Below are 13,321 nucleotides of genomic sequence, written 5' to 3' on the forward strand. Positions count from 1 at the left end.
GAAGTGGAAAAGCGGCATAAGTGAAAAGCCGTTAGGGAGCCGGAAGAGCCGAGCCAACAGAACCGAATGTTTGAAAAGAGCCGGGCTACCACATTCACTTATGCCCATTGCCCAAGAGAGATAATAATAAATAAAATAATACATGTCGTGTGTACTTCTTTCCCATTGGTTTTCATGGTGTAACTCCTCCTGTGCGTGACGCACAACAACCTGTCATCACTTCCGGGTTCTGTCGTCAGGCCAGGTCAGCCTGTGGATCCCAGAACTTCACAACAACTCCCAGTCTGTCCTCACTATAATCACGGATTTCGCATTTTCATTTAACCGTCATCTCGCGGAGGTTCCGCTAACAGTCTTTTCCCCCTAAATGGCCTGCTCTGATGCCGAATGCGACCTGGAGACGGTTCCTCTCATCGCGCTGAACGTGACGGTGAGGAAGAAGCTGGCACTCTACCTGAACCCCAGGAACACCGTGGCCGCGGACTGGATGGCTGTGGCCGAGGAGATGGGCTTCACGTACCTGGAGATCGTGAACTACAAAACGACCAAAAACCCCACCGACGCGATTCTGGACAATTGGCAGGCTCGCAACAAAGACGCGACCGTGGGGAAGTTGCTGTCAATCCTGATGAAGCTGGAAAGAAACGACGTTTTGGAGGATCTTCGCCCTCAGATTGGTGCGTTCACGTCGGTCTGGAAAAATGATGGATGTCGATCAATCTATTGATTCAGTTTGTACTTCCGGAAGTGAGTCACATGCGTGAATTCCGTTGAGGCAAAAACTGTCATCGAGATCATGTATATTATACATGATCTCGATTACAACTGATCAATTACAGCTTTTGCAACGTCAAACGTACTGCCCGCGTGCCAGAACTGGCCCACCTGAGGGCTATGTTCAAATGATTTTGATCCACTGTGATCTGTAAGTTGTAATGCACACGTAAAAAAGGTAAACTGAGTCATAAAATTGTTCGCAAGAAATGTCAGGTTGTTCATGATATGTTTTATAAAAGAATGCATTTGTTGTTTAAAGGTTATTATGCTATTATTTTACTGCTCCTGAACAAAAATGAGTTTGACACAGTCATGTCTGTTAATATTAGTAGTGTTTTGACAGTAATTATTAAGGATTATTAAAATAAAAGTACAGTTTTAACTGTTTTGCTCATAATTACTTACAGAAAAATGGTGTAAAATGTCAATCATTGTTTCCCAAAACATTTAATCAAAATATTTGACAAAAGTTGTTGCAGCATCATTGATGAGCACAAAAAAACCCATAATACGCTTTCATTCCAGGTGATTCATCAGGTGTTTCAGATCATGCTTATCACTTCTAACCCCAGCTCTCCGTGTTCATACACCTGTACCTCTACGTGTTAATGTTCACGTGTGCACATGCACTTGTGTACACCACGTTCATTTTTGTCGTCCTTCTTTTACCAGATGAGAATGTCAGGAGATACCGCGAGAAGGCAGCTGAACCCCCAGTGCAGGTTCCAGTGGTGGACAGCTGTGTCCAACCCACTTCTGAGAAGAGTGGTATCACCCTGAGGGACAACCCCGAGGGTCAGTATCAGCCCTACTTATTCTGTATATACCTCTTTGTAATACATGAAAGAACGTACAGAAGGCGGTGCAATTGGTTAATAAACATGCTGTTAACATGTCAGACTAAACCAGTTCATCACCTACACAGCTACATAGTATGAAAATCCAGAATATGTTAAATCATGCTGGTCAGAGATAATAGGCAGTACATAGTGCTGTACTAAAGTGCATTTTTAATAGTAGTCATGCAATTTTCAAATGGAATATTTGTTAAAGCCAAAATGTGTGTGCAAACATCATTTTAGGTTGATTATTGTCTTGATCTATACACATCTTATTCTACAGACAGTGAACATCTTTGTTTCTTTGAATGAAAATGAGAATAATGATGTCAAAATGACCATTCCCTCTGATATCACGAATCATATCTCCACCGCAGTTCTTAGCTTGATAAGTCTACTTCACGACATTAAAAGAGCCAATACTGCAGTAGTTTTTAGAGTCATACATTTATCTGAGACTTGTTACTTTGTAGATAAAGATTTTGTACTAAAACGCCTCAAAGAAAAAGAGATAAGTCCCCAACAGTATATGAACTCTGCTGCAGCTAGAGTTCATATAACCAGTTACAACAGCATATGTGTAAATGAAGCTGTGCTAATGATCCAATTATGTGAAATTAATCATAATCTGACCGTGTACTAGGACTTTTTTGCATCATGACAACCTTCTGAGTAAATGTAACACTGCGGTATTAAAACCTCTACTAAGATTAAATGTCTGCGAAACAGTTGACACTAAGATATCCGTGAAACTGAGCTATTGAACCGTGATTTGTTTACTTTTGAGGTTGCTGCTATTTTTATGACTTGCTAATGCAACTGCTCTTCATTCACACAACGAGAACAGATTCATACGCATGCATACACGTCACGTGAAACTGGTGAAAAAGAGGAACCTTGAATAATTCTAACAACGTATACAGATTACATTCACCAGCTTCAGACTTCCTGTAGAATTGTCCACGCAATCTGCCTCTCTTCTCTCTATAGAAATGCCCCATAAACTAAGCAATTTGGCAAATTTGGGATTTTATTTGTCTCTTCTACTAATCGGCGTATTTGCTGTTCCTTGACATAGTAATATTATAGTAACATAATTTTCTGTGGTCAGGTGTCAAACAGGAAAAGCTTCAACTTCCGTCGGATCTGATAAATAAAGCTGAAGCGAGTCTGATGACACATCTGCGACTCTGCACTTTTGCACATTGTGTTGTTGTTTTTTAATGTAATTTAATTATTAGATCACCTGTCATAAAAACAGTACATTTGAAAATGAATGGATAACAAAAAATAATTATACTTTAGCATTAAAAATATCGTTTAGGTTAAAGAGCTTCTACATACTGGTTTATTAACCATTACTGAAACACAAGGCTGTTAATTTAGCTGTGGATTTAGGTGGTGCTCTAATACATTTGTTAAGCACTGTATATAATGTTTTACTTCTATGGAACGTATATGGTGAGGTTTTTTCCATGTTTATCACATGTGGGTATGAAGCTCTTGAGCAACATTGACCTTTAAAGGAATGAACGGAATTGTCTTATTGCTCATTTCATCACACTTAACTGATTGCAGGTGCTCCCGAGCTGTTTGACGCCTTCATCTGCTACTGCCAGAGTGACTTTAATTTCGTCTATGAAATGATCCACCAGCTCGAACAAACAGAACACAGACTGAAACTGTGCGTGTTCGACAGAGATGTCCTCCCTGGCTCCTGTGTGTGGACCATCACGAGTGAACTCATTGAGAAGAGGTGGGTTGTACGACAGGTCTGCTCTGTTGATTTGACTTTTTATTTTGATTTGAACTTGGAAAAACTGACTCTTAGTAGTTGGTTTTTTGTCATTTTTTGTGTTCCCTAACATATGTGACCATGTGTGCAGGTGTAGGAAGATGGTTGTGGTGATTTCTGATGAATATCTTGACAGTGATGCCTGTGACTTTCAGACTAAGTTTGCTCTCAGCCTCAATCCTGGTAAGCCTCTGTCCTATCTTCCGGGTAAGGGTTAGGGTTAGGGTTTTTTTTTTTTTATAAACAAATAACATTTTCTTTCTCCTGTATTCACTCTGACAGGAGCCCAACAGAGACGACTTATCCCAGTGGTTTATAAGTCAATGAAAAGGACATTCCCCAGCATCCTGCGCTACCTCACGTTGTGTGACTACACCAGGCCTTGCACACAGACCTGGTTCTGGGTGCGGCTGGCCAAAGCACTTTCCCTCCCATAATTGTGGACCAAACAGCGAAAATGGGTTTTTTATTCCACTTAAGAGATGATGTCATCAAACATTTCAAGTTCAAGAATGTGCCTGTGATTTCTCTTGTCCTGCTGGCATTTTAACCCTATTTTAAATACTGTATATTTCTGTATATGACACCAAGATGGAGCCAAAATATCAGCAAAGTTCTCTAAAAACACAAAGCCATTATTGTGTTAAAACAGATTGTGCCACTATTTTGGATTAATGCGAATTGTAGAAGAGAAGAGAATTTACCACTTGTACTGTATATTTCACTGACAACATTCATGCTTCCTTTGAAGATGACACCAAGATTGCAGGAGGAGCCAAAATATCAGCAAAGTTCTCTGAAAACACAAAGCCATTATTGTGTTAATACAGATTGTGCCACTATTTTGGATTAATGTGAGTTGTAGAAGAGAAGAGAATTTGTTTGGACCAAACACGCTGTAAATGCTCTCCCTCTTTCTCTCCCCCTCCTTTTGTCCGGGCTACTTCCTCCCTTAAGTCAACTTTCAGACAAGATTGAAGCACAAAGAGGAAGCCATACTGTGATTGTGATACGTCCACGTGTTAAGTGTTACTGACTCCTGCTGCCTTTCTTCCTTACTTTCTCTTTTACCATGATGCCTTCACCTTTGACTTGTATTTTTTAGAACAGTGTTTCGAACAGTCTCAGAAAAGGAAAATATAATGTATGTAATTCGTATGAATATTTTTTCACAATAAATATAATGCATTTTGCAACAACAGTTGTCATTTATAAATATAATGTAATATAATATAATATAATATAATATCTCCACTTCATGTCGTGATTGTTTCTTGCACGTAATAAAACACACCACCACAGGTGTCGCTAAGTGGAAGCTGCAATAAACCAGGAAGGGTACGTGCACATGTTCGTCATCCAATCACAGAGCACCATACGTGGTGCTGGCCAATCAGAAGGGCAGGATGCCTCTAATCTGCAACACGCCTCTCTCATCATTCACTGTGTTTTATTTTGGAACCGTACGTGCCCTACATTTTGACTCTCAGGAAAAATGTTGGCAGCCTGATTAATACTTAAACGTGGTTTAACTATCTAAGGGTTCAAAATGTGGATAGACTGGGGATTATACGTAAAATCTGAGCAACTAAATGTGGGGTTTGACAGCTATATGAGGAGAAACTATGCCTGCAAAACTAAGCTCGGGGCAGAAATTAAAACATACACAACGACAGGTCACCATTGAAAGTGTGGCGGAACCTGAACATTTTTTTACCCATTTTCAGTCACACTTTTGTGACTTATGTGTGTGTTGAAGATTAAAACAACAGCCATATTTTGTGGGAAAGTAGTTAACGAGGGGTTATGTACGGCGAGCTTTGAACAGCGGGGACGCCAGGTGCTTTTAAGTTCCGCTATACCTCTTCAGCTCTTCATTGGCCGCCAAGTCGCCAACTACCGGCAGCAATCATTTCCTCCATTGACTCGTGCTCATTCTGGAGCTTTTGCAGTCTGTCAGCCCACACCCAATATGTCCGCCGGGAAGGTCCACATTAGCTCAGTAGGAATGCGGTAGGCGGGGCTGCTAGGCTAGTGTCAAACTTTGGGAATGACAGGAGTGCTGCAGGATTCGCCAAGAAGGGGAAGTGTCGCCCTTGTTGCTGCTGTTTGGATTACTTTGACTTCTTTTTACGCACAGCCTTTGGATTCACCACGTCTCTACAGATAGCACGGCCCCAGCCAGCGCATCCCTCAGCCATGTCGGAGGACTTGAGCTCCCAACCATGGTCCATCAACAAAGATGACTATGAGCTACACGAGGTGATTGGTATGTGATCATTAGCTTGTTAGCTTGACGTTTGTGTTCACTAACAGCCTGTGAATGTGTGGGGTTGTCTCCGTGTTTGAGAAGGGGGCTAAGCATAAGCAAGCAGTACGTCTACTTTCTGTCAAGCGATATGAAGTGGGGGAATCTTCTTTTTGTTCAGTTCGGTTTGGGTTCATTTGCGTTCTTTAACTTGCAAATTCTACCCGGGCGGTGTTGCGACTCAGAGCCGTTACAAGCGGTCACTCCGCCCGCCGGCTCTATGCCGAAGTAGTAAACGAGCAACATATAACGTTACTGTCAAGGCAGGCTCTGACTATGTGCTGGAAAATAACCACTTTCATTGTGCAGGCGATTATTTATGTGAACAGTTAGCATGTGATTTAGCCCGAGGGCGTCACACCAGTTAAATATCAAGAATATTACAATACTAATTGTATTGACTGTACCAGTCCCCATGGCAATGACAGAACCTAACCTGCAGGGAAGGTTCCACAAGTGATATCACCCCCTTCTCAAAGTTATAATATTAGTAATAATTAAGCATATTAATGCTGTGCTTTAAAGGATACTTAGACCAATTAAAACAGTTAAGTATGTATACTGAATATGTATACTGAATATCATCTTATTTCTGTAACTAAGTTGCATTTCCAAGAACTCTTTTCCCCAAACCAATTACTGTTACTTATTACTTATTACTATTGAGGCAATTTACTGCCTTAAATAATCCAGTTTTGTTAGAACTCTTTGGAGATGTATCTGTTTTTCTGGGTATTCCTAAAATAAACAAAGGGGAAACCTCATTTAATAATTACATAAATACTGAAAATAAACACGAACACTTCTCTTTTTCAATCTGTCAAGTTAGTTGTTGCCAGGCCAAATCGGTCTAAAATCCCAGTAATTGCTTGGCACGTATCTCAGATTTTCTCAGTTTAGCATGTGTCAGGAGGTGCATTTCACGTTTCTCTGTGCAGTGTCGAATCTTGAGTGACTCCTTTTTTACTCTTGATGAAGTTCTGAAATGTCCCACCCTCCTAATGGATGATCCTGTCCTACCTTTAGCAGACTTTGTTAAGACAGAAGAAGGAGAATAAGAAGGACTGTGTAATGTATAAGCATAGTATTGTCCTCTCAAATCGGTTAGTTTGTGCTTCTGGTTTACTTTACCCGAGTAATGAGTGCTTCCTCTACAGGGAATCTGCATGTATATAGAAGGTTCGTTCTGCAGGCTCTATTGACCTCTTTGTGTATTTTTAAAAGATTTTAATTTAACTTTAACCCATTTCTACGTTTCCTCTCAGTTTCTTGAAAATTTTGAGCAGGGGGTTTAGCATGCACGGAGATAAAGCCCCTCTTGTACAGAAACCAGTTCTATGGCGTTTTCTTTCACAGAATGTTTGACATAAATCATCAACATGAGTACAAAACTGGTCAGACAATTTCAAGACTGGACTGCAGCATGCATACTTGGATTTAAGCAAATGGTTTAACTTAGGTTTAGAAATGAGTTCCCCCCTTGTTTTATACATGTATTAATGTGGGGTCTTGTTGTGTTCTTAAAGTTTAAAGGATCTGTTTCACCTTGTACATCATCTAAATTGGGAGAGGCCTCTCTGTGAAGCTCTCTCTCTCAAGGGACCTTATAATCAAACAGGAAAACTCCCCCTATTTGGCATCTGTTTCTGTTCAAATTAAACCTAGTCATCTCTCCCATGGAACTCTTAAGCCGTTTTTGCTTGGTGACCACATTCCCAGCAGAAGTTTTTAAAAAGTTAAATTTTGTGTTTGAGTTGCTGCGATTTTATCTTTTAGACATTTTATTACGCTGTAAATCAGCACTGAATAGCTGTAGACCTGTCATCACACTGTGTGGTCTTGACGTTTGCTTGCGTTTCGCCCACTTGTAAAACATGTCAACAGTTTAACTTTCTCTGGAAACTTGTCATATAGATGCCATATAACGAGGATTTGATGACTTTATAGAACTGCACAGATGGTGACAGTGACATCATTTGAATTGTGTATGGTTGAAATTGTCAAGGTCGGCTGTCGTGACTTGAGTACTGCAAAGTACATTAATTTTGGTCATTACAGGCTACTGTCCGTAGTTTGCCTTCTCCTCATTGCGGCAGGTGAAATGCATTGCCTTTTTACTTAGACTTGTGGCATTGCTCACATTTTATATACTAATGGGATTGCTGAGTAAATCAGCAGAGCCCGTTTTATTAGGTCTGTGAATTTTCTCGCCATCAGTTAATAATGTATTACCTAATACTGTATAGAACTTGGACTTGTACATTCCTAGAAGGCTGTTACAGAAACGCGAGCTGTTTCCTTTCCCAGTGGAAACTCCCTCTTTTTTTTTTTTACAGACGCTGCTGGGGAGATACTGTTGTATAAGCTGTGTCATTCTACATCTCTGCAGCTCTGCTGAAACGTTGGTGTTCTGAGAACCGACTGTGGATACCCTGCATGTCCAGCAGAGCTATTGTTTTGGTTACTTCCCCAGCGATAGAGGACGTACACAGTTCACACCCATTCTTTTTGCCCCAGCGAGCATCAGATCATACTGGACTGAGCCCATGTTTAAAACAAAAAGAGTACAGCTCTCTCTCTCTCTCTCTCTCTCCCTCTCTTTCTCTCTCGCTCTCTCCCTCTCTTTCTCGCTCTCCCTCTCCCCCTCTCTCTCTCCCTCTCTCTCTCTCTCTCTCTCTCTCGCTCTCTGATTTTTAGAATAAACTTTGGATCATTAATGGTGGCAAATCTGGGCTGGAAACTTTCTGCTGTCACTGTTTGTATCCAACAGCAACCATGTTTCCTCACTGTTGCTTGTCCCTCGGTGTCGGTGTGATCATCCTCTAGGAAATGTGCCACAACAGCAGGCGGACATTTGTTTAATTTAATGTAATCTTCAATGTCCAGGCCTCATTCACGATGACAATATTACAAAAACGGAGAAACGGGGCGTTGAAAATGAAAGCACTGGCTTATCATATGTGATATCTCTTAAAGTACCTTTGAATAATGTGTGGAATGTCAGCCAGGTATGCAGAGGAAATGTAATACAGGAAAGATGACTGACGTCAGGCGGCAAAGGTGCCTGGCGAGGGCAGGGAAGACAAACTGCTGCTGCCACACTGTCGGTCATAGTGCATGAAGGAGGACATTGACACAGGGCTTGCACAGTGACCGAGTCCATTAAGAAGCTAATTCATGGCCAAGCTAATCTGATAAGAGATTACTGTACACTGTGCACCTTTTTGTGTATATAATGAACCTGGGGAACAGCAGATGTTCTGTCTTGAAACTCGCCTAATCAAAGGGGCAATGGCACGCCCTCATTATTGGATGGAGATGTTTAAGGCTGGATTCATACGTCTGTATTACCGAGTTGTTGCTACGTTCTGTGTGACATAGATGTGGTCATCTGCCCATGTCCGCAATGGATTGTGTGCACTCTTATCGTGCATACACAAGCACCCCAATGTTTTCTGACCATGGAGACCAACTGCACATTGTCCATGTAGCACAACACTTTCCAGGTCTGCAAGTTTTTGCATGGAAATTATGGCGTGACCTTAAGTCCCTTAAATAAATTCTTTTTATGAAGGGAAAGCGCCAGCCTTGTGTGTGTCCCCTTCACACATTGCCAGGATAATGTATAGTACTCGCAAGTCTTTCCCATGCTAAGCTTGACTTGTTTGGAGGAAACATGCTTACATAAAACACAGGCTACCTATTTCAAAGATCATGATTATTTTGTCAATATTTTCCCACACAGGAGAGATCAAGTCGATTTATGCCGTCTGCAATTTTGTTTAAAGATCAAGCGGGGGAGACCTTTACATGCAGAGCTGGAGCTGACTGTAGCACATGCAGTTCAGATTTTTTTTAAAAAAGGATGAGGATTTTGAAACTGAAGTCTAATTTTAACACAGATTAGAGTGAGAATGGGACTCAGATAAATTGGTGAAATATATTGTAGGTTAGGTTGTCCTTTTAGATGTTGTGAGGTTTCCTTTGGCACACCGAAGAACAGGCAAACCTGCATTTGCTTCAGGCTATTTTTCATGAGCCTTTTTTAAATGTTTACACAAAGAAAATGTAATGGAAATGTTGGAGGAAAAGTTCAGAAACAAAATGGAAATCAACAAACTGACTCGGTTTACTTTACTTGGTGTCCTTCAACCATGCCAGCACATCACATTTTCAGCTGGCAGTGGGAACATCTTCATTTGATTTTGTCTAATTTGGTAACTTAATATATAGATTTGATTTAGGCATCCACTTCAAAACAAGCCAAATGTTGTTGTTGTGCCTCTGGAAATGGAAAGTGTCAGCAGAACAACTTTCAAACCAAGTATTTGCTAAATATTTGAATGGTTTAACAATTAATGCATTTGACTTTGATTTCAAACACACACACACCTACTCCTTGATCTTCAGCCTTTAAGTCTGTGCCAGACTATTTAGCAGATTAGATTTTGGCATGAGTCTTTCAAAGCCCTGCTGCTGCTGCTGCTTCAGTTTCAGTGCTTCCCTTTGTGAGGCTGACCCTGTACGTCCTCTCATTCCAATGGAGAGTGCGGTGATAATTTTATCTGAATAATAAAGATGTGACGGTGTGTAGCTACCAAGGTTCAGGTGGGTAAGTTACCCAATTATTCCCGTGTACAATATTGAGAAGGTAGCCAAAATAATGACCAATACTGTCCCAGTTTTTGGCACCCCTCTGGTGGGTACCAAGCACAGTGGTAGAGTTCCTTGACACACTGTTTCCGTTGATTGGACGGAGAATCATCACTTCTGTGAGATGGTAGGGAAAAACACAAACCCTAACCCTTTTGCCAATATCTATTTTATTTCTTATCCAAACAATGTCAAAGTCAGCACTGCACACACCGGTGCCCTCAGTAAGTCACCCCGACAAGTTTGAAACCTGTCGAGTGACCCGTTGGATAGTTATGCGATTTAACATTCGGACAGATGTTCCTTGCATTTATAAATGTCAGCATTATGTTACCCTGTGTTAACTGTGTCGTGTTCTTCTCCGTTGACTTTATTGGCGGGCGACACTGTTGTGCTGTTATGACATTGCGCTATTTACATAGCTGACGCAGCTATCGCCATCTGGCCCACACGGGTAGAATCGGAAGTTCAGGGTCACATCTTTGGATCAGGGTGTCGAGCTGAACTGTGTTGCACCGCTTGGTGGAAAGGAGGCGTAAGGTGACGAGAATGGTCGACCTTGTTAGCATCTAGGCTAATTGCAAAATTCACAGCTTTGTTTGGAATGTCAAAAGCCAGTTGATGTATTATCATGTAACTGGATACAAATAGTTGAGATGTTACTTCTCTGAGCAGAATAACCTTGTGCTAAACTTGGAAGTACCAAATATCAAAGAGCACCAGGACCATATTAACTCAAGATCCCAGCTGACTGCTTGATTGAGCCTCTATGGGACTAAAACGGCTCATAGAGTCTCTGTGACCCCTGACCTGGCCCTCTGAAAACCTAACAATGACCCCCTTTTTCCCCATCTTTCACACACACACTCAGTGCACATGCTTTCTAACAAGAACATATGCTTTCTAACTTGTCCAGCCACCCCTGACGACTGGCTGTTTGTTTTTGTGGAGGTATTTACACTCCAGTGGTCCTCTGAGGACTGAACTCCCCATCACTGGTGAGACTCCAGGAGTTTGTTTGGCATTGGTGGTGGTGGTTATGAGAGGGGGATGTAGGATATATTTACAGCTAAGTTCAGCCTCTTAGTTTTGAGCAATGGTGGAGTCATGATTACTTGGATGCTGGAGAGTTGAGCAAGGCCAACCGCACGTTATCAGAGGTTGCCAGTCAGTACATGGCACCCGCCGTAGCAGCTGGATGCAGACTTTTGCACGTACGATGATTCAAGTGACCCTGGCTTTCTGTAAATTGCAGGAAATTACAAGGAAATTGCAATTTTATTGGATTATCTTTTAGAGCAAAGTGTATTCTTAATCTCAGTGTGTGCTGAAATTGAAAAGGTTTGTACAGCCTGAGGTCATAATTATCTTGAATTAAAACGGTTTAATAAAAGTTGGCCTCATCTTCAGGGAGAGCTATACTTTTTAATTAAAATCAGAAAACCACCCTTTTTTAAAGTAGCCCTTACTTTTAACCACCATACACTGCTGGCTCAGTGAAAACTACAAACAATGAGCACTTTGTATCTAGGCATAGCTAAGTTGAGGGCATGGAAGGTTAGGAAAAGCTTACTGAAGGGGGAACCAGATCCACTGGCAATTTTTCTCACCAGAGCCGGTTGTAGCCAGAGGAGAATGTGCTCCCAGCAGCTCAGCTTCACGTATACATCAGAGATGTAATGGAAGTGGCCATGTGTGCATGGTTTTAAATATGACCACTGTACAGTTAAATTACACTATGGTATAGAATTACACAATAGCATTTATAGTGCTGCTGTACGTGTTTGCATCTCTTCAGTGGAGAGAAGAGCAGAGCTGCACTCTCACAGGCCCAAGTGGGGGTGGCTTCCTTAGGAAGCATTATCTTTACACTTAACAGCACCCAATCTAATATATCTGTCACCACTGCCACAATATTAACGCTGATAAACTTGTGCTTTCTTTTTGTAATCATTAAAATTTCATTTTGTGCTCAAGTGGCACGAGTAGAGGGTCGGTTTGCACGTTTAGCTTCAACTTCCTTCAACTGTTGCCATCATTCAGCAAGTCTTAAACATCTTAGAAGCATGGAAAATTAGGCTGATTTATAGTTTCCAGAAAAAGACTTCACATTTGAAAAAGTATTTAACTGTTACGTTGTTCAGATCTGATGAATTCTCCCTCTCTAGGGGTCATAAATCGTGTCTGCAATCCTTTCTCCTTCGTCTTTACATTTGCCTTTTGACTTCAGGGCCAAACTATATTGCATTTCTTTTCATATGTAAGTACTTCTGTAATCTTTGTTTATTAGCTACTGGCATTTCCTGTCTTGTGATATTCACTGTTATGAGAAATAATTGTCATCGGTGAACACAACCATCAAATGATGAATGTACCAACAACATAAAATCCCAAAAAGGGGGGCGGGAGACAATGTGTTTCTAAATTACATGCTGACCTGAGCCTTGGGGGCAGGATCATCTACTTGGGAAAAGTCTCGGTTTAGCTGAACCACTGGTCCCTGTCGGACTGCTCTGTCGGCCCAGGATTTGGAAAAGCTGATTCATGATTGATGAGCAGACAGATGAGCTGTAGCACAGAAAAAAATCTCGTGAATGGTCGAAGCTGAGCACTGTTCGGTCTTCTTGAAGTCAGGAGGGTTTTTAGGTAATGCATTAAAGCCTTGTCAATGTGATTGTATGAGAACAGGAAGTCTTGCATTCCCTGGTTTATTATATTGAATCATAATTAATGTGATGGTATTTTGTTTGGTCTGTTTCAGGGAGCGGAGCCACAGCTGTGGTCCAAGCAGCCTACTGTGTACCACGCAAAGAGAAGGTGGCCATCAAACGAATCAACTTAGAGAAGTGCCAAACCAGTATGGACGAGCTCCTGGTAAGAAAATGCAGCGTCACTGAGGATTTCTTACTTCTCGTGTTTGATTAAAGGAAGCTTCTGGTTTCCAATATC

General features: G+C 41.3%; 2 protein-coding genes across 3 annotated transcripts in view; both read left to right on the plus strand.

The window, feature by feature from the left end:
• Positions 1–188: 188 nt before the first annotated feature.
• myd88 (MYD88 innate immune signal transduction adaptor) lies at positions 189–4,610 on the plus strand. Its single transcript, XM_058638993.1, has 5 exons — positions 189–677; positions 1,450–1,572; positions 3,195–3,372; positions 3,503–3,594; positions 3,694–4,610. The coding sequence occupies exons 1-5, from the start codon at positions 368–370 to the stop codon at positions 3,846–3,848; spliced, it is 858 nt and encodes a 285-aa protein (XP_058494976.1). The 5' UTR covers positions 189–367; the 3' UTR covers positions 3,849–4,610.
• Positions 4,611–5,007: 397 nt separating this feature from the next.
• The window catches only part of oxsr1b (oxidative stress responsive kinase 1b), a 35,902-nt gene continuing 27,588 nt past the window's right edge, over positions 5,008–13,321 (plus strand). Inside the window, exons 1-2 of one of the 2 annotated variants that reach the window (XM_058635028.1) lie at positions 5,008–5,680; positions 13,134–13,246. In XM_058635028.1, the coding sequence (XP_058491011.1) occupies positions 5,611–5,680; positions 13,134–13,246 (183 nt within the window). In that variant the 5' untranslated portion in view covers positions 5,008–5,610. The remainder of the gene's footprint in view (positions 5,681–13,133; positions 13,247–13,321) is intronic. The other variant, XM_058635035.1, reaches the window with a different exon arrangement.

Source organism: Solea solea, chromosome 1, assembly GCF_958295425.1.
Source record: "Solea solea chromosome 1, fSolSol10.1, whole genome shotgun sequence".
NCBI classification, from domain to species: domain Eukaryota; kingdom Metazoa; phylum Chordata; class Actinopteri; order Pleuronectiformes; family Soleidae; genus Solea; species Solea solea.